We start from the raw sequence: 18,632 nt of genomic DNA on the forward strand, positions 1-18,632 counted from the left end.
AGTGAGTTTGGTACGCATCCGGAGGAAAGGGAGCAATTTATTATGTTCAGCATTGGCTGACCTAGCACTCCTTAAGTAATTTTGTAGGAATCGGGTCTAGCTGAGAGTTTGTGGGTTTAGAACTCATTACAAATTTTGTAAATGTGTCGAGCGATACGGTATCAAAAAATTCAAGTGTCCCCATTGACACCTGGTCAGGGAGGTTCCGGAAATTTTTTGGACAACTGAGATTTTGAGGACCATAACTATTTAAGGATTCAGTTATTTGTTTTCTAATGGTGACGATCTTTTCATCAAAGTAGTTCATGTATTCATTACAACTAAAGTGAAGACCCACTTCACTTGCTAAGCTTTGCTTTTTTGTTAACTTTGCAACTGTATCAAAGAGACATTTTTGATTGTTTTTGTTCGCCTCAATCAGGTTGGAGAAATAAGCTGATCGAGCAGACGTGAGTGATTTTCGGTATTGTACTGTACTGTCTATCCAGGCTAGTCTAAATACTTCCAACTTGGTGGAGCGCCACTTTCGCTCCAATTTCTGGAGGCTTGCTTAAGTGCTCTAGTATTGTTGGTGTACCAAGGAGCAAGTTTCTTGTTGCGCATTTCTTTAGTTTTTAGTGGTGCAACTATGTCTAATGTATTTCGCAGTATTGAGTTTAGTTCCTCGATTTGATCGTTTACAGATTTATTTACTCTGTCGTTAATGAGCGAACTTGTAAGAATATCAAGGAATTTATTTGTAGTCCGAGAATTTATAGTACGGCTTTTGAAACTCATTGTTTGGGGGGCAAGTGGATTTCTTGTTTTAACGGTAAATGTAATGAGACAGTGATCCGATAATCCAGGAATTTGGGGGTAAATTATTAGATCTACAATATCTATTTCTCGTGACAGGACTAAATCTAAGGTATGATTGTGGCAATGTGTTGGACCTGAGACATGTTGGATGAACCCCATTGAGTCAATTATGGCTTGAAAGGCTTTTTGAAGAGGATCATTGGGGTTTTCAATATGAATATTGAAATCGCCAAAAATTAGAATACTATCTGCCACGACTACAAGGTTAGACAAGAATTCTGGAAACTCATTGAGGAACAATGCGTATGGCCCGGGGGGCCTATAAATAGTAGCTATGTAAAATGATTTATCGGCCTGGTTAACTTTCATGAGTAAAACTTCGAAAGAATGAAACTCTGTGATATGTTTGAGAGTAAGTTTTTATTTACTGTCATAAATATTAGCGACACCCCCTCCTTTTCGGGACGCACGAGGGATATGATCACTAGTATAGCCAGGAGGAGAGGCCTCATTTAAGGCATTGAATTCATTAGGCTTTAGCCACGTTTCACATAATCCAATAGCATCTAGTTTATGGTCAGAGATTAATTCATTTATTGCAACTGCCTTTGGAGCAAGAGATCTAATATTTAGGAGTCCCATTTTGAGATGCGAAGTGATACGATTATTTTTATTTTTGACCGAGGTGGAGGAAGGCTTTATCTTAATAAGGTTGTTTTTGTTAGCACTACCTTGTTTAACTTTTCTCAGCCTGGAACAAGTCACAGTGACAATAGGTAAAGCTGTACTAACTATTCTGGCTATGCTATTGACAGACTCCACTATGCTAGCAGGCTGGCTAACAGCCTGCAGCCTGACCTGCACCCTATCTCATGTTAAAGCTATAGGAGTGAGACTCCTGTCAATGTTCCTAGACAAAAGAAGAGCACCACTCCAGCTAGGATGGAGTCCGTCGCTCCTCAGCAGATCAGGCCTGGCCCTATTTCTGGGAGAGTCCCAAAAAGAAGGCCAGTTATCTACAAACTCTACCTCCTGCGACGGGCAGAACTCCGTTTTCAGCCAGCGATTGAGTTGCGCAAGTCTGCTGTAGAGCTCGTCACCACCCCTAGCTGGGAGGGGCCAGAGACAATTACTCGATGCCGACACATCTTTCTAGCTAATTTACACGCTGATGCTATGTTCTGCTTCATAACCACTGACTGTTTCATCCTAACATCGTTGGTGCCAACGTGGATAACAATATCTCTGTACTCTCTATACTTGCCAGTTTTAGACTTCGCTAGCACCAACCCCAGATTTGCGGCTACGTCGGTGGCTCTGCCCCCCGGTAAACAATGTACGATCGCCGGCTGATTCTTTAGTCTAATACTGCGTGTGATGGAATCGCCAATGACTAAAGTTTTCAGTTTTTCAAGTCCACCGGTAGAACATGCCTGCCGACCATTCCCCTCCGAAGACGGCTCGGGCCTTGACTCCGACTCCAGTGGGGAAAACCTGTTCAAAGTCTCAGTTGGTTTTAGCAACGATTCAGGTTTAACTGGTCGACGGCATTTCTTCCCAGTGACCAAGAGAAAGTTATTGCCCGGCTGCAGGAGCTGTGCCGGGGGGCTAACAAAACTATCGTTTCTACCTGGTGGCACTGACGCAGATTTTTCTATTTCTATACTAGGATAATCCTTGCCTGGCATTTGCGTCAGAAGCCGAGCCTCTAACTCTGCTATCTTTAACTGAAGACGAACATTCTCCTCCGTGTTGTTGCTACAACAATTACAGTGATAAGGCATTGTAATGATACTTAGAGATTGAACCCGAGAACTGATCCCTGTGGAACTCTGCATGTCATAGCCTATCAGAACCCTATCAGATTCATGATTACCAATGGTGACAATGTAACTCCGGCCATCTAGATAAGATCTGAACCAATCAAGAACTGTCCCGGAGAGTCCTACCCAATTTCCAGCCAATCTATAAGTGTTCTATGATCTACAGTGTCAAATGCTGCACTGAGATCTAATAGAACCAGAACTTTTATTTTATCAGAATCAGTATTCAGCCGTATATCATTTAAAACTTTAATCAGGGACGTTTCAGTACTGTGGTGAGGTCGGAAACCTGACTGAAATTTGTCTAAGAGACCGCTTGAGGTCAAAACCCCCTTAATGATGAAAAACATTTTGTGTTCTGTGACGTCGCCCGGTATGGCGCAGCCGGGGCCCCACCCTGGAGCCAGGCCCGGGGTTGGGGCTCATTCGCGAGAGCCTGGTGGCCGGGCCTTTCCCCATGGGGCCCGGCCAGGCTCAGCCCGAACGAGCGACATGTGGCCCCATAAGGGGCCGTTGTGGAGAGGATCAGGCGGCAGTCGAAGGCGGGGGCCTAGACAACCCGATCCCTGGACACGGAAACTAGCTCTAGGGATGTGGAACGTCACCTCGCTGGCGGGGAAGGAGCCTGAGATCGTGCAAGGTTGAGAGGTTCCGACTAGAGGTAGTTGGGATCACCTCTACGAGAGTGGGTATTGTTGATATTCTTGTTGATCATTCCTGATAAATGTTGCTCCATGGTGTTTTCTGTTTGCTCATAGTTTTCTTTACCGGTGCAACACGATCAATATTCAATATTTTGGCATTAACATTATCACGGATTACATCAACTGACTCAGCACTTATTGTTGGAGAGATAGCTATGGCTTCAATAAACTGAGCATTGGTACTCTCATTAATGTACCTTTTCTTAACAGAAACAGAGTTTACTGGAACATTCAGGGTGATAAGCAAATCAAAAAAGACATAGAAATAATCGGACAGGGCCAAGTCTTTAACCATGACAGATAAATATATATATAACCCACAATATTATAGAGGTCTGTAAATGGTTAAAAAAAAATTGGGGTATCCTTCAATGTAAAACAGAGGTATTCCAAAGAAATAAAATTACCTAGTGTATTTTCTTTGCACTGGAATGTATCTTTGAATAGGGCAGCCACTCCTCCTCCTTTCCTACCATTTAGACCATTTTTCAGGTGCGGTCTCATTAAGAATTGCAGCACTACAATCTTCTGTTAGCCATATTTCAATGAGAAACATAAAATGTAGGTTGTAGGAAATTATAATGTCATTTACCAATAATTATTTGTTGGCGAGAGATCTGATATTAAGTAAAGCCAGCTTAATAGATATTATAGGGGATTGTTATGGACATTTTTATCTAAGGTACATTTGAGAAATGTCTGTCTTTCCATTGGTTGGTATGTAAAGTTTTACTTTGATTGTGACACACGTCTGTCAGAGGATTATTAGGTATTTGGGCCATGTCCTCCTGCCTAGATAAAGAAAGGTGTCAGCCTTTTGTTCCTCAGGAATGTGGTCCTTGGGGGGAAGTAAGATCAGTTGGCCCCTTTAGGTAAACACAACAGCAAACATTATGGCAGGAAGGATAAGGTGGGGGGACAGCCTGCCCTTTGGGAAAAGCCTTTGTGACACAAGACAAATGGGCAACAACTTACCACACCCCTGTTCACTGTAATAATTACGGATTGTGCATGTATGGAGTCAGAGTCGTTGTGCCCCCATTTGGGACAAGGACAACTTCTGGAAGCATTGGGGAAATCTTTAGAGCCCTCTAGCCTTGGGTTAGCCTGTTGTGCTATGTTAGCATTAGCATTTGTTGATTCACCCACCGGACAGGACCCACAGTCCAACCGGAGGAGCGCTATGGTGACTAAATCTTCTAAGCAATTGATCCGTTCCTCCAACAGCTGTCTTAGCTCCTCCATCATAAGAAATCACTCAAAAATACAGAACTATGCTGAGCTAATATTTAAAAAATTACATAAAATTGTAAAAATATGATTAAAACAAATGTGGAACAAAAATGAAACAAAGGTAAAAGATTTAAGATGAAGATTAAAAGAAAATTTAAAAGAAAGAAAAGAAAGGCTTGCAAAAGGCAGGAAGCAGGAGTGTTGCGTTACACGACTAACAGGCATGAAAGCAGGAAGCATACTAAAGCAATCAGCCATCTGCATTCAGGATCTGCATTAAGGTTTATAATATTGGCTCAGTCGGAAAAGGGTGGCTTGCCCACTTCAGGTTGGTGGAGAGTGCCTGCCTCAAGTGGAGGAGTTTAAGTATCTAGTGGTCTTGTTCACGAGTGAGGGAAGGATGGAACGGGAGATTGACAGACGGATCGGTGCAGCTTCTGCAGTAATGCAGTCGATGTATCAGTCTGTCGTGGTGAAGAAAGAGCTGAGCCGCAAGGCGAAGCTCTCGATTTACCAGTCAATCTACGTTGACCTAGGACACGCTGGAGGGACTATGTCTCCCGGCTGGCCTGGGAACGCCTCGGTGTCCCCCCGGAAGAGCTAGAGGAAGTGTCTGGGGAGAGGGAAGTCTGGGCATCCCTGCTTAGACTGCTGCCCCCGCGACCCGGCCCCGGATAAGCGGAAGAAGATGGATGGATGGATGGAATATTGGCTGTAACATACATAGATATTTGTATATCTTACCATGTTGGTTTCCTGGATGGATCCAAAGCTGTTGATAAACATATTCACTCTGTCTTCAACAGGCACACCTGGAACACAGAATTACAGTTAGCACTGTACAACACTAAAGAGCTAGCTAGTTGTCCTTCTTTACCTATTAGAAGTCCACCCATGACCATCCATTACAGTTACAAAGCCTAGAAGAGAGTTGAGCTAGTTTGTGTAAACTGTAAATTAAATAACTGTACTATACTATCATTTCATCTGTCTGTCTCCCTGGGGTAAATACAGTATGTACTAGGGGTACGCCGAGTACTCGGATAACCAGTATTGCTATGGATTCCATTCAATCAAATGTATTTATAAAGCCATGTTTATATCAGCAGTTTTCACAAAGCGCTTTTACAAAACACCCGGCCTGAAGATATGAGGATCAAAATACGATTACTTAATATCATTATCCGTGATCAGAGGACTCCACAGTCACATTTTGTGAAAAACTGAGTGCTGTTGGTTTCTGGATCTTCTGCTGCATAATAATGGACCCAACTCAGGAGGAGAAGCGTTCCTTGTTGTTCATTCACAAAATATAGTACGTCTTTCCTAGATGTTCAGCCTTCTTTCCATCTCTCTTTCTTCTTGTTTTTTTTAGATGTTATTGTGCTTCCCCAAATGTCTGTCTTGAACAGCAAGTGTACAGCTCTGGACCAAATGTTGAGACCAAAAAAGTCGAAAAAGGAAAGTTTTAAGTGAGGAACAGAAGGGTTCAAATTAAGAGACCACTGCAAATTGTTCTTCTGTTCCTCACTCAAAACCTTTCTTTTCAACTTTTTTGGAAAGGAAAGAAAAAGTGCATTGTGTGCAGTGGTCTCAAAATTTTTTCTGGAGATTTATATTAGACCAAACCTTCAGCACATCTGTTCCACATCTGGCTGTCTTCCAGTCACATAAGTGTATTCTATGTCCTAACCTTATAGGGCCTGGTATAATTTCCCCTCGAGTTCTTGGTTCCTCACACACACACACACACACACATTGGGTTGTCTGAGGCCCATCAATAATTGATACCAGCTGTTTGCTATACGATACCTCAAATAGCACAAGGTAGCGAAGTACCACTCCTCTTTGTTGTTATTTAACAAAAGTATAAAACTAAAATTCACCTATATTATCAGAAGACATGCTTTCTCACAGCCCTCCATTGGTTGCGTCAGTACTAGGATGGTGAACTTGCAGCTACAATTGGATTAAAAACGGTCCCAAGAAACAAAGGGATTTGTTGTCAGATCTCAAAATGAACCTTGACGGCTGTATGTCTGACACAATGGCGAGCAAGCGAGGATCCAAAAGCAGACACAGAGGCAAGCGAGTCAAAGTGTTTATTGAACCAATAGCGATAAGGCTGTCTCGTAGTGGGAATCCAAGTAGGGGGCAGTTACCGATGGTCAGATGTGCAGCAGTACAGAGAGGCAGACAGGCTCGCAGTGGGGGACAGGCAGAGGTCGTTATTGGGTGGTCAGATGGTCGAAGGTGCAGTGGAGGTCAGGCAGGCTCGTAATCCAGATAAACAGGCAAGGGTCGCAACCGGGGAAGAGAATGACAGGCCGAGTGGGTAATAGAATGCAGGAAACGACTGTACAAGACGATCTGCCTACTGCCAGAACAGAGAGCAGGGGCTAAGTACACAGGGCTAATGGGGAACCGGGAACACCTGGTGAGGGGGCGGGGACAAGACAACAGGTGAAACACATCAGGGCGTGACAACATCATACAGTTGTGCTGATAAATTTGCATACCCTGGCAGAAATTGTGAAATTTAAGGATAGTGATCATATGAAGCCATTTATTATCATATAGTTGTTTGGCTCCTTTTTAAATCATAATGATAACAGAAATCACCCTAATGGCCCTGATCAAAAGTTTACATACCCTTGAACGTTTGTCCTTATTACAGACACACAAGGTGAAAATGGCAATTAAAGGTGAATGTCCCACACATTTGGTTTTTTAAATTGCAATTAGTGAGAAAAGAAATGATAAAAAATGTTTTATGTTCATGAACATCTACAACACAAAAGGCTCAATGCGTGAAATGCTTCAAACTGGTTTTTAATTTATTAGAAAAATGCCCTCCCTGTCCACCAGTCTCTCTTGCTTGTCAATTTCATTTTCTTAACATTTGTTAATACTTTCATAACATTCACCAATAAAAATCTAATTACTCCCCCCCCAATTAACCATTCCCTAAAACTGCTCATGAATTGCCTCCCAGACTCCTAATAAAAGCAACTAGCTAACAAAATCATATTTGTAACTTGACAAACTCTGCTGAGTACTTTGTACAATACATTCACTGCGGCACTGAATAGTTTTTCCTCAAAAAGTGTCCCATGTACATCACGGTGGGGGGATAATGTGGTTGGATTTATAACACAATCCCTCTCCAAACCTAATGAGCACAAGCAGATTAACCGCAACAATAACATCAAAATAGGATTTTCTATTAGATTTGCTCTGTTCTTTAACTTAAGTTCTAACCATTCCTCAATGTGCTCCACTTTATAATATTCTTTACCTTATGTAAAGTGATATTTAAATAGAAATCTCATAGGTTTGCATATCCTAGCAGAAAATGTGACATTTTAGCATAGATTTTTGAAAATATGACTGATCATGCAAATCAACTGTAATTTAATTAAGGACAGTGATCATATGAAGACATTTATCATCACATAGTGGTTTGGCTCCTTTTTAAATCATAATAATAACAGAAATCACCCAAATGGCCCTGATCAAAAGTTTACATACCCTTGTTACAGACACAAGGTGACACACACAGGTGAAAATGGAAATTAAAGGTGAATGTCCCACACCTTTGGCTTTTTAAATTACGATTAGTGTCTGTGTATAAATAGTCATTGAGTTTGTTAGCTCTCAAGTGGAGGCACTGAGCAGGCTAGATACTGAGCCACGGGGAGAAGAAAAGAACTGTCAAAAGACCTGCGTAACAAGGTAATGGAACTTTATAATGATGGAAAAGGATATAAAAAGATATCCAAAGCCTTGCAAATGCCAGTCAGTACTGGCCTTTGATCCTGCTCACTGCCTTGCTGGTTATCAACTGTCAAGTTCTGCGTGTTTTATGGCTGACCACAGCTCTGCCCAAACTTGAAAACTGCTTTATCCTTGGTGAACGCAAAGGACAACTCAAAAATGTTCACTTTATGATTATTTTTATTTTCAAAGGGATGGAACAGAATAGGTTGATAACCTTTAAAACACAAACAAACCCCATGAATTAGTTACAAAATAAATCTCAATTTCACTTTCCCAAATATGCTTAAAATAAATGTTACTGAATCCTCAAACCAAACATTTAGTCATTTAGGATTAACCCAGGATCCTTACCCATAATTAAACGTATCTAAAAACGAAAGGTCATATAGAAGCATGATTTCACCACATTCAATCACATTCTGTCCTACCAGTTGCGTCCTTGGATGATCAGGAGCTGTGGTCATTAGTATCTCTTTTCAGGAATGAGTAAAAGACCCAAGTGAGCTTTTCCCAAACATTTCAATGCCATGCACATGCACTGCTTGTGGGTGCACAGGTCAATATGGTCCCAAGAGCACTTCCTGGAAGTCGGTTCCAACAGCTCTGGTTGCCCCCTGCAGTTTGGGAGTGCTTGAGTGAATTCAGGCTTGAATGCTCAATATAGCTTGTACCCAAGAATTGAGCTTGTACCCAAGAACTGACACAAGAATAATTATCACATTTGTAGTACATTATCCCTGCTTAGACTGCTGCCCCCGCGACCCGGCCCCAGATGAAGCGGAAGAAGATGGTATGGTATGGTAGTACATTATTTCATGATAAATATGTTACTTTGTTATTTACCAGCTATATTTGGAACCCTACTGTGCTGCGGCGTTAGCATTTTGTTAGCATTATCATTGAATTCAGACCACAAAACATTGAGATTTTTTTTTCAACCCAAAAGTTTTCTGCAAACACTTCTCTTGCACAAGTATGCATTGTTTCACAATAAATGTGAACAGACAAATTAAATAATTAACTTTATGTGCATACAGTCCAAAAAGTTTATGACACCCATTATTTTTCATTGATACCAGGCGATACCAAACCACAAACACCCATGGAACAGTTCTCCCATTCCAAATACGCAAAGCAGACAATTTCTATAATGAATACATTTGTATTACATTATTTAATGATATATAGGTAATCTAATGTTACTTACCAGAGTCTGTTCTTCCGCTCCGGAGTTAGCATATTGTGTTCGCATTCTTCCTTTGTGTTCCGGTAATTCAGCTATCCACGGTTTGAAAACCGTAAAAGACTATTGCTACATTTAGTAAAAGTGTTTTTATGTTTTGCTATTTTATACTAATAATAATACTTATAAAACTGTTTAAAGCACATCCTTTCTTTTTCTGTTCTGCAAGGACACAATGCTAAAACGTTGGTATGCTAGCTAAGTTAACGTACTGCATTCAGCTGTCTCCTATTCGCCTTATTCACCCACGTCACTTCCTTTAAACCAAAACGAGGCTGTGGGGTACGGAAGTAACGTTGGCCTGCCCATCTGTCATAACGTTACCTACAATGCCGCCGCATTGTTGTGTTCCAAAATGTACGTCTTCAAAGAGAAATAAATCCTATACAAGTCAAACATTCCATCGTTTCCCAAAACATCCTGTACTTTGCCGTGAATGGATTCATAATATAAGAAGAGATCCCGGTCGCCATTTCAAGGTAAGATATTAACATTAGTTTACGATGCTAACGTTAGCCATATTTATGTTAACTGTCATAGAGATAGCTAGCTAAACCTTCTGGCAAAAAAGACATGACTTGATTAGCCACGAACCGGTCCTTTTTAAGTTATAACAAGCGAAGGGCTGATTCGGGGGTAACGTTAAGCAAGTAGCTGCTCTTTTTACTAGCCTGGTGATCTGTGCCTGTTTATGATAATAACCATTGCTAATCTAGACCATGTTAAGCACACAACTACGTATAAACAGTGGATAAACAGCAAGCGTATTTGTTCTAGCAGTGGCACCACTCTGTAAACCGAGCAGTTTATCCACAGTCATGATACCTGAATGTTGTAAGGTGCCTCGTTTTTTCGCATTGAGCGAAAAGACTTAGCTCTCACACTGACTGTCTCGCTCCTCTTGACTGTCAGCAAAATAATTTATTGTTAACACTCAAAATAACAGTCAGGCTGGTGTGGTTAATATATCTTAACAATGCTTTGCATCAGCTTGTAATGTTGTCACGTCCTGTTGTTTTATCTAGCTAACTTCAACAGTAACGTTAACTAATGCTGATTTCAGAAAAAAAAGCTGTGATCGTCCGTGCATTACCTTCCACGTCGTGCAAATATCCCTCGATCCAGTTGCTGTATCCTTTAAGCAAAACAGCCCGGGGAATCATGCAGTCCTTATTGGCCCATTTTTCGACATAGTCCACTTATGTTGGAAAGACATGAAAGATTTGATGTCCACAAAGGTATCGCCATGATGATAGATGCCCGCTGCTGCGCTCTGTCAATGAACTTCCGGTTAGAGTGTACCCCCCAGCCTCGTTTTGGATTTCAAGATGGAGGCGCGGTGAATAAGGTCCATACTAGTCCTTAAGACTCATTATGTCCCACCACGCAAACTTTTAATTTGCTTGAATAATAACAGAAACCTTCCCCTGATTGGGTAGAAATAAAAAATATTTTGCCTAGCAACAGCCTTCCATTGGTCGATTCTGCATTGGATGCTGTCACCCATTAGCTCATTCATTGGTCAGGTGCACAAGGGTCTGGTTGCATTGGGATAAGATGAAGACAACCAGGAAATGCCCACTTAAGCAATATACACATGATTCTTTTCACATGATTCTTTTCAGCTGAATCTCAGGATAACAGCGAAGTAAACCGATTCTCGCTATCATAACATTTTTTAAAAGATATTTAGTGGATTCGGGACATCCATGTCCCGATAGAACTAAGGGTATGCAGACTTTTGAACAGGGATCAGCAATTTTTTTTTCTTTGTTGCCATGTTTTGTTTTATGTTTGTGCCATTCTGTTATGATCGACAGTTGAATGTGAATCCCATAAGAAATAAAAAAACTTGTTTTGCCGTCTCACTCATGTTTTCTTTACAACTGGTACATATATTACCAAATATCTAAGGGTTGTAAAAACTTTATTTTTTACCTTTATTTAACCAGGTAAGCACATTGAGAACAGTTTCTCATTTAAAACGTCGACCTGACCAAGATAAAGCGCCAAGGTGCAGAACACATAGAGTTACACATGAATACACAACATCAAAATAAACAAATTAAGGGTTTGTACAGTAAGTGCAACAAATGTCAACATATGGAGGTAGATATTTGGTAAGTATAATGGCATGGCAATACACTATACAGTCAATGATGTATGGTAGTACAAAGTGGCAGTGCAAAAATAAAACTAGTGCTAAACATACAAAGACAGCTGTGCGGTTGACTGTGCAAAATGAGCTAACGGCCGAATAAAGTGGAGATAATCAGCATGTACAATGGTCTGTCAATAGATTTGATAATAGACCTTTGAAGGTAGTTAAAGGGATAATAGATTCAAGCTTCAATGATTTCCGCACTGCGTTCCAATCGTTAGCAGTAGAGAACTGGAAGGAGAGGAGGCCAAAGGAGGTGCAGGCTTTTGAGGCCATCAAATAGATATACCTACTTGAACACAGATTAAGGGAGGGTGTAGCTCTGGAGATGATTTTTAGGTAGGGTGGGGTTTTGCCTAGTAGACACTTGTAAATGAGGTGATACCAGTGTGATTGTGTGTAGTGAAGTCCATCTGATTAGACTATAGAGGTTGCAGTGATGAGTGTTATATGGTGCATTGGTGACAAAACGGATGGCGCTGTGGATCACAACATCAAATTTTCTAAGGAGGGAATTTGATGCAGATCTGTAAATTACATCACCGAAGTCTAGTATAGGAAGGATGGTGATTTTCACAAGGGCATGCTTCGCAGGAAGAGTGAAGGAGGCTTTATTACGGAATAGGAAGCCAATCCTGGATTAAATTTGAGTGGAGCTGGTTGATGTGGGTCTGGAAGGAAAGTGAAGAGTCTAACCAGAGGTATTCGTAGTTTTCTATGTATTCAAGTACAGACCCATTGAGTGTGGTTATGCTTGTTGGGCAGGCAGGTGCAGAGTGTGATCGATTGAAGAGCATATATTTTGTTTTGCTAGAGTTTAAAAGCAATTGGAGGCCACGGAAGGAATGTTGTATGTTATCAAAGCTTTCTTGGAGATTTTTTAACACACTGTCCAACATTGGGCCGGACATATAGAGAATGGTGTCATCTGCATAGAGGTGAATCATAGAGTCACCTGCAGCAAGTGCCACATCATTGATATATACAGAAAATAGTCGGCCCGAGAATTGAACCCTGAGACACCCCCATATAGACAGCCAGAGGTCCCTGAGGCACCCCCAAAGAGACCGCCAGAGGTCCCTGAGGCACCCCCAAAGAGACCGCCAGAGGTCCCGGAGGCACCCCCCATAGAGACCGCCAGAGGTCCCGGAGGCACCCCCCATAGAGACAGCCAGAGGTCCCAGAGGCACCCCCCATAGAGACAGCCAGAGGTCCCAGAGGCACCCCCCATAGAGACAGCCAGAGGTCCCAGAGGCACCCCCCATAGAGACAGCCAGAGGTCTGGAAAGCAGGCCCTCTCCGACTTAACACACTAGAATCTGTCAGAGAAAGAATTTGTGATCCAGGCCAGGCAGTCCTTTGAAAAACCCAGGCTCTTTAATCTGCGAATGAGGATGTGGTGACTAAAGGATTCGAAGGCCTTGGCCAGGTCGATGAAGACTGCTGGGCAGTAATATTTTTGGTCAATGGCAATTATGATGTCGTTTAGGACTGTGGCTGAGGTGCACCCGTGACCAGATCGAAAACCGGATTGCATGTCAGAGAGACTGCGATGGGATTCGAAATGGTTGACGATTAGCTTATTAATAAGGCTTTCGAAGACCTTTGAGAGGCAGGATGGAAATCGTTCTGTAGCAGTTAGGATCTAAGGTGTCCCCCCCTATGAATATAGGGATAACTGCAGCCACTTTCCAATCTTTAGAGATTTCGGATGAGTCAAAGCAGAGGTTGAAATGGCTGGTGATGGGAGCAGTGATAATTACAGTTTTAGAAATGAAGGACCCAGATTGTCTAAACCAGCAGATTTGAATGGGTCAAGGTTTTGCAGCTCCCTCAGAACATCGGCTGTCTGGATATGGGCAAAGGAGAAATGTGGGCAGCTTTGTCTGGATGCTGCAGAGAGAGAAGGGCTGTTAGTTAGGGTCTGGGATGCCAGATGAAAAGCATGTCCTGCTTATTGAAGTTCTCAAATATGGAAGACTTGTCAGTAGTGACATTACTATCTAGCCTTAGAGCTGTGGGAAGCTGGGCAGCAGTGTTCTTATTCTCCATGGACTTTACTGTGTCCCAGAACATTTTGGAATTGGTGCTACAGGAAGAAAATTTCTGTTTGAAGAAGCTAGCCTTAGCATTTCTAACCACCTGTGTGTACCTGTTCCTGGTTTCCTTGAAGAGTTGCAGTTCACAGGGATTATTCGAGGCTAGAGCAGTATGCCACAGAATGTATTTATGCTGGCTCAAGGTGCTGAGTTCTGGGGTGAACCATGGGCTATATCTGCTCTTAGTTCTAAACTTTTTGAAAGGGACATGCTTATTTAGAACTGCCAGAAAGGCATCCTTAAAGAATGACCAGGCATCCTCTATTGAAGGGATAAGGTTGATATCCTTCCAGGGTACCTTGGATAGATCTAATAGAAAGGCACAGAAGTGTTTTAGGGAGCGTTTAACAGTGATGAGGGGAGGTCTTTTAACTGCAGACCCGTTTCAGATGTAGGAAATGAGGCAGTGGTCTCTGATGTCCTGGTTGAAGACACCTGAGGTGTATTTTGAGGGCATATTATTTAGGGCAATATCTATGAGAATGCCTTTGTTAGCAGATTTTAGGTTGTATCTGGTGGGTTCATTGATGATTTGCATAAGATTGAGGGCATCAAGTTTGGATAATAAATTGATTGAGGCATTGAGCATGTCCAAATTTAGGTCTCCTAACAACAAGAACTCAGAGGATAAATAGGGGGCAATCAACTCACAAAGGGTGTCTAAAGCACAACTGGGAGCAGATGGGGGTCTGTTTTTGAAAGTAAAAGTTCAACCTGTTTTGGCACTGACCTGGATAAGATAACGGAGCACTGTAGTGCTTGTCTACAATAGAGTGTGACTCCGCAGTTTTTAGTGGATTTCCTAAGCCAGGATTCAGACACGGCTAGGATATTGGGGTTGGCTGAATGTGCAGACGTTGAATAAGTGAGAAATAAATAATAAAAATAATAAACCAGATACAAACGAAAAAACTGGTCAGAGATCAATTCTGGAGAGCGCTACATAAACTGCGCGTGAGCAGGCTGGTAGTGGAGAGAGTCAAATAGAGTTACTGTAATGTAATGTGTGCCTACGTCATATATGGTAGGTGAATTGAGGCAGTCCAGATCAGTTCACAGAACGGGGCTGAATGTATGTGTGCTGTAATGTGATGTAGAGTGCAGCGGGATCCCGGCTGCAGCTTGGGACTTCATGGCCAAGCGTATGCAGACGTTTGAGCACAACTGTATCCCAAACAACTTTGATAGACCAACGTGTGACCCTCAAATCTAGGAGTTTTTATTGAAAACCTTTTTCTCTGGTTACCCTGATAAAAGGGTGGAAAGAAGCGTCAACTAAGAAATCAATGTACTACCTATTAGCTTTGTTACAACGTGATAGTTGGGTTGCATGCAAAATTGTTAAAGATAATTTTTACCTTGTTTTGCCACTGTTTGTGTGCTAGCTGGCTCAAAGATATGAAGTGTAAGAAATTCAGTTGTTCGCATTGTGTTAAAATAATGATCTTGTCAATGGGACATAATTCAATTATTTATTGCAGCATTCCATAGTCTATTGTTCATGATGTTACAGATTGTATCTTACAAACTCAATCTCACTGTAATGCTGGTAACAAGCCGTTATATAAATTGAAGGGTGTGTCTACCTAATACAGATTCCACCTCGAACCCCCAAGCCAGATGGTCAGCGTAAACATTCCACATTCCCGAGGTTATCAGAATGCAACCTACTGAAAGAGAATCTAAATGCAGATGTTCCTATTGTTCTCATTATCTAGGCACATTTAACCTTCAAGGAAACATATATTCATATGATTCTACTGAAGAAACAAAAAACATTAAATGCTTCATGGCCATAATGGTATTCTGTTAGTTTTTACCTTTTGTTTGTTGTGAGTTGGTGCCATTGATGAACTTTGACAAATATTTGCTAGCAGGCTTTTCTCAAAAAATTATTGAAAATAGAAACAGGAGAAAGAAGCAAACTTTTCTGACCCCCAAAACAATAAAATACATGACATAACAGAAAGATCCACGGAATGTAATAGCCTGAGACCACAGAGGTGACAGAACATTGGCATCGTCAGGGCTGGGCTTCTCTGGGTTTCAGCCTTGTGTCTTTTGATCCAAACACACACACACACGCATGTACACAAACACCCACACACACATACACACACATGCACACATGCACGCACATTCACCCATGCATGCACACACACACACGCACACACATGCACGTACACACGCACACACATGCACGTACACACAAACACACACACACCCACACACACACACATGTACACATGCACGCACATACACCCATGCATGCACACACACACACGCGCACACACACACACATAAACACACATGCACGTACACACAAACACACACACACGCACACCCACACACACACACATGTACACATGCACGCATATACACCCATGCATGCACACACACACACGCACACACACACACAAACACACATGCACGTACACACAAACACACACACACACGCACACCCACACACACACACATGTACACAAACACACACACAAGTTCACATACACAAACACACACACACACGCACACACACACACACACACATGCATGTATACAAGCACACACAAACATCTACGTACACAAACACATGCACGTACACAAACACACATGCACACACACAAACAGACACATTGTGGCTTGCAGCACCTTCAGCTAATTAACCAAAAGGACTCCTTCTGTTTCCTTGTCTCTAATGCCTCCATTCTTATTCATTTGAAATGGTAGTCATAAATCTGACACTGTTCTCCAGTGATATTTTCAATTTAATATTTCTTTAGTACATTACCTACAGTAGGGCTAAGGGAGGATAGCTTGCAAACCAGCCCAGCATCACCATGCTACGCCAGTGCAAGGAACACTACCTGCTCATCGATCAGAAAGTTTAGCCTAGTTTGCTAAAATTTTATTGCTATCTATGACAATCTCTATTTTTATTCGAACACTCAACATTACTAAATAGGTTGGGTTTGTTCATTGTTCACAGTATAATTATAATCAGAACATGTTTTGAAGAAACAAGTATAGGAATCATAAATTCTTATTACTGCTGGTAGGGTTAAGTAAATGTGTTAATGTTTTGTTTTTGGCTAGTAACTACTACGGTATAAAGCACTGGTCATTTATGAATATGTAGTTTTCTTTATGTAATTTAATAGGCAAACAATGAAAGAGCATTAATCTTTGTGGGATTAAAAATGTATATTTTTTTTATGAAATCATTACCAGGTTAATTAAATCATATTGCTCATTATTAAGTTAATGACATCATATTGCTCTTCATTAATAGGGGAATTAATCATATTTCTCATTAATCAGTTAATTAATCATATTTCTCATTAATAGATGAATAAATCATATTTCTCATTAATAGGTTAATGTCTGGTTCTGCTCTTCTCGCAGAACGGAATGTTCCTACAGCAGATAATTATAGTTAACTTCTCAAGGCCTGTAGACATCTAGTTATGCTGATCTCAGCAGAACAGCTTGTGAGCTGTAGTCTAACCATGATAGAAAGGGGGACAATATCGCACAATAAACTGTACTGAGTGTATAAAGGTCTGTGTTCAATGAACTATATGAGTGTATGAAGGTCTGTTTTCAATTAACTGTACAGAGTGTATAAAGGTCTGTGTTCAATGAACTGTACTGAGTGTATAAAGGTCTGTGTTCAATAAACTGTACTGAGTGTATAAAGGTCTGTGTTCAATGAACTGTACTGAGTGTATAAGGGTCTGTGTTCAATGAACTGTACTGAGTGTATAAGGGTCTGTGTTCAATGAACTGTACTGAGTGTATAAGGGTCTGTGTTCAATGAACTGTACTGAGTGTATAAAGGTCTGTGTTCAATTAACTGCACTGAGTGAATATAGACCTGAGTTCAATGAACTGTGCTGAGTGTATAAAGGTCTGTGTTCAATTAACTGCACTGAGTGAATATAGACCTGAGTTGACGTGCTGTACGCTGTCTGCTGTTACCTACCTGGCTACCTGACAAACTTTTTCAAATTTACTCTATATAAACAAATTGCTCAAATTCAACTTCAAATGTTTTACCAACACAATCCAAAATGTCTCTACGATACAGTTGCAAAGTTAACAAAAAAGCAACGCTCAACAAGTGAAGTGGGTCTTCACTTTAGCTGTAATGAATACATGAAGTACTTTGATGAAAAGATCATCACCATTAGAAAACAAATAACAGACTCCTCCTTAAATAGTTATAGTCCCCAAAATCTCAGTGATTCTGAGAATGTCCTGAACCTCCCTGACCAGGTGTCAATGGGGACACTTGAATTTTTTGATACCGTATCGCTCGACACATTCACTAAATTTGTAATGAATTCTAAACCCACAAATTGTCAGCTAGACCCCATTTCAACAAAATTACTTAAGGAGCTATTTCTTGTGCTAGGTCTGTCAATGTTGAACATAATACATTGCTACATTTCCTCCAGATGTGTACCAAACTCACTAAAAATAGCAGAAATTAAGCCTTTTCTAAACAAAATCTAATCTGGATCCCAACATATTAAACAATTATAGGTCAAAATCGAACCTCCCTTTCCTCTCAAAAATCTTAGAAAAATGTGTTTCCCAACAACTGAATGCCTTCCTGATGATAAATATCATTTATGAAATGCTGCAGTCCGGTTTCAGAGCCCACATAGTACTGAGACTGCACTCATGAAGGTAACAAATAAACTTCTAATGGCCTCAGACAAAGGTTCCGCATCGGTTCTCTTGCTTCTTGATGTTAGTGCTGCTTTTGACTATTGATCACTATTGATC

The 18,632-nt window shown here is 41.1% G+C and overlaps 1 protein-coding gene across 1 annotated transcript in view; it reads right to left on the reverse strand.

The window, feature by feature from the left end:
- LOC105009536 (glycine receptor subunit beta) overlaps positions 1–18,632 on the reverse strand; it is a 49,291-nt gene that overhangs the window by 19,653 nt on the left and 11,006 nt on the right. The window contains exon 4 of the mRNA XM_013131774.4: positions 5,303–5,370. Within this exon, the coding sequence (XP_012987228.1) occupies positions 5,303–5,370 (68 nt within the window). The remainder of the gene's footprint in view (positions 1–5,302; positions 5,371–18,632) is intronic.

The sequence above is a fragment of the Esox lucius genome, chromosome 25 (genome assembly GCF_011004845.1).
Source record: "Esox lucius isolate fEsoLuc1 chromosome 25, fEsoLuc1.pri, whole genome shotgun sequence".
NCBI lineage: Eukaryota > Metazoa > Chordata > Actinopteri > Esociformes > Esocidae > Esox > Esox lucius.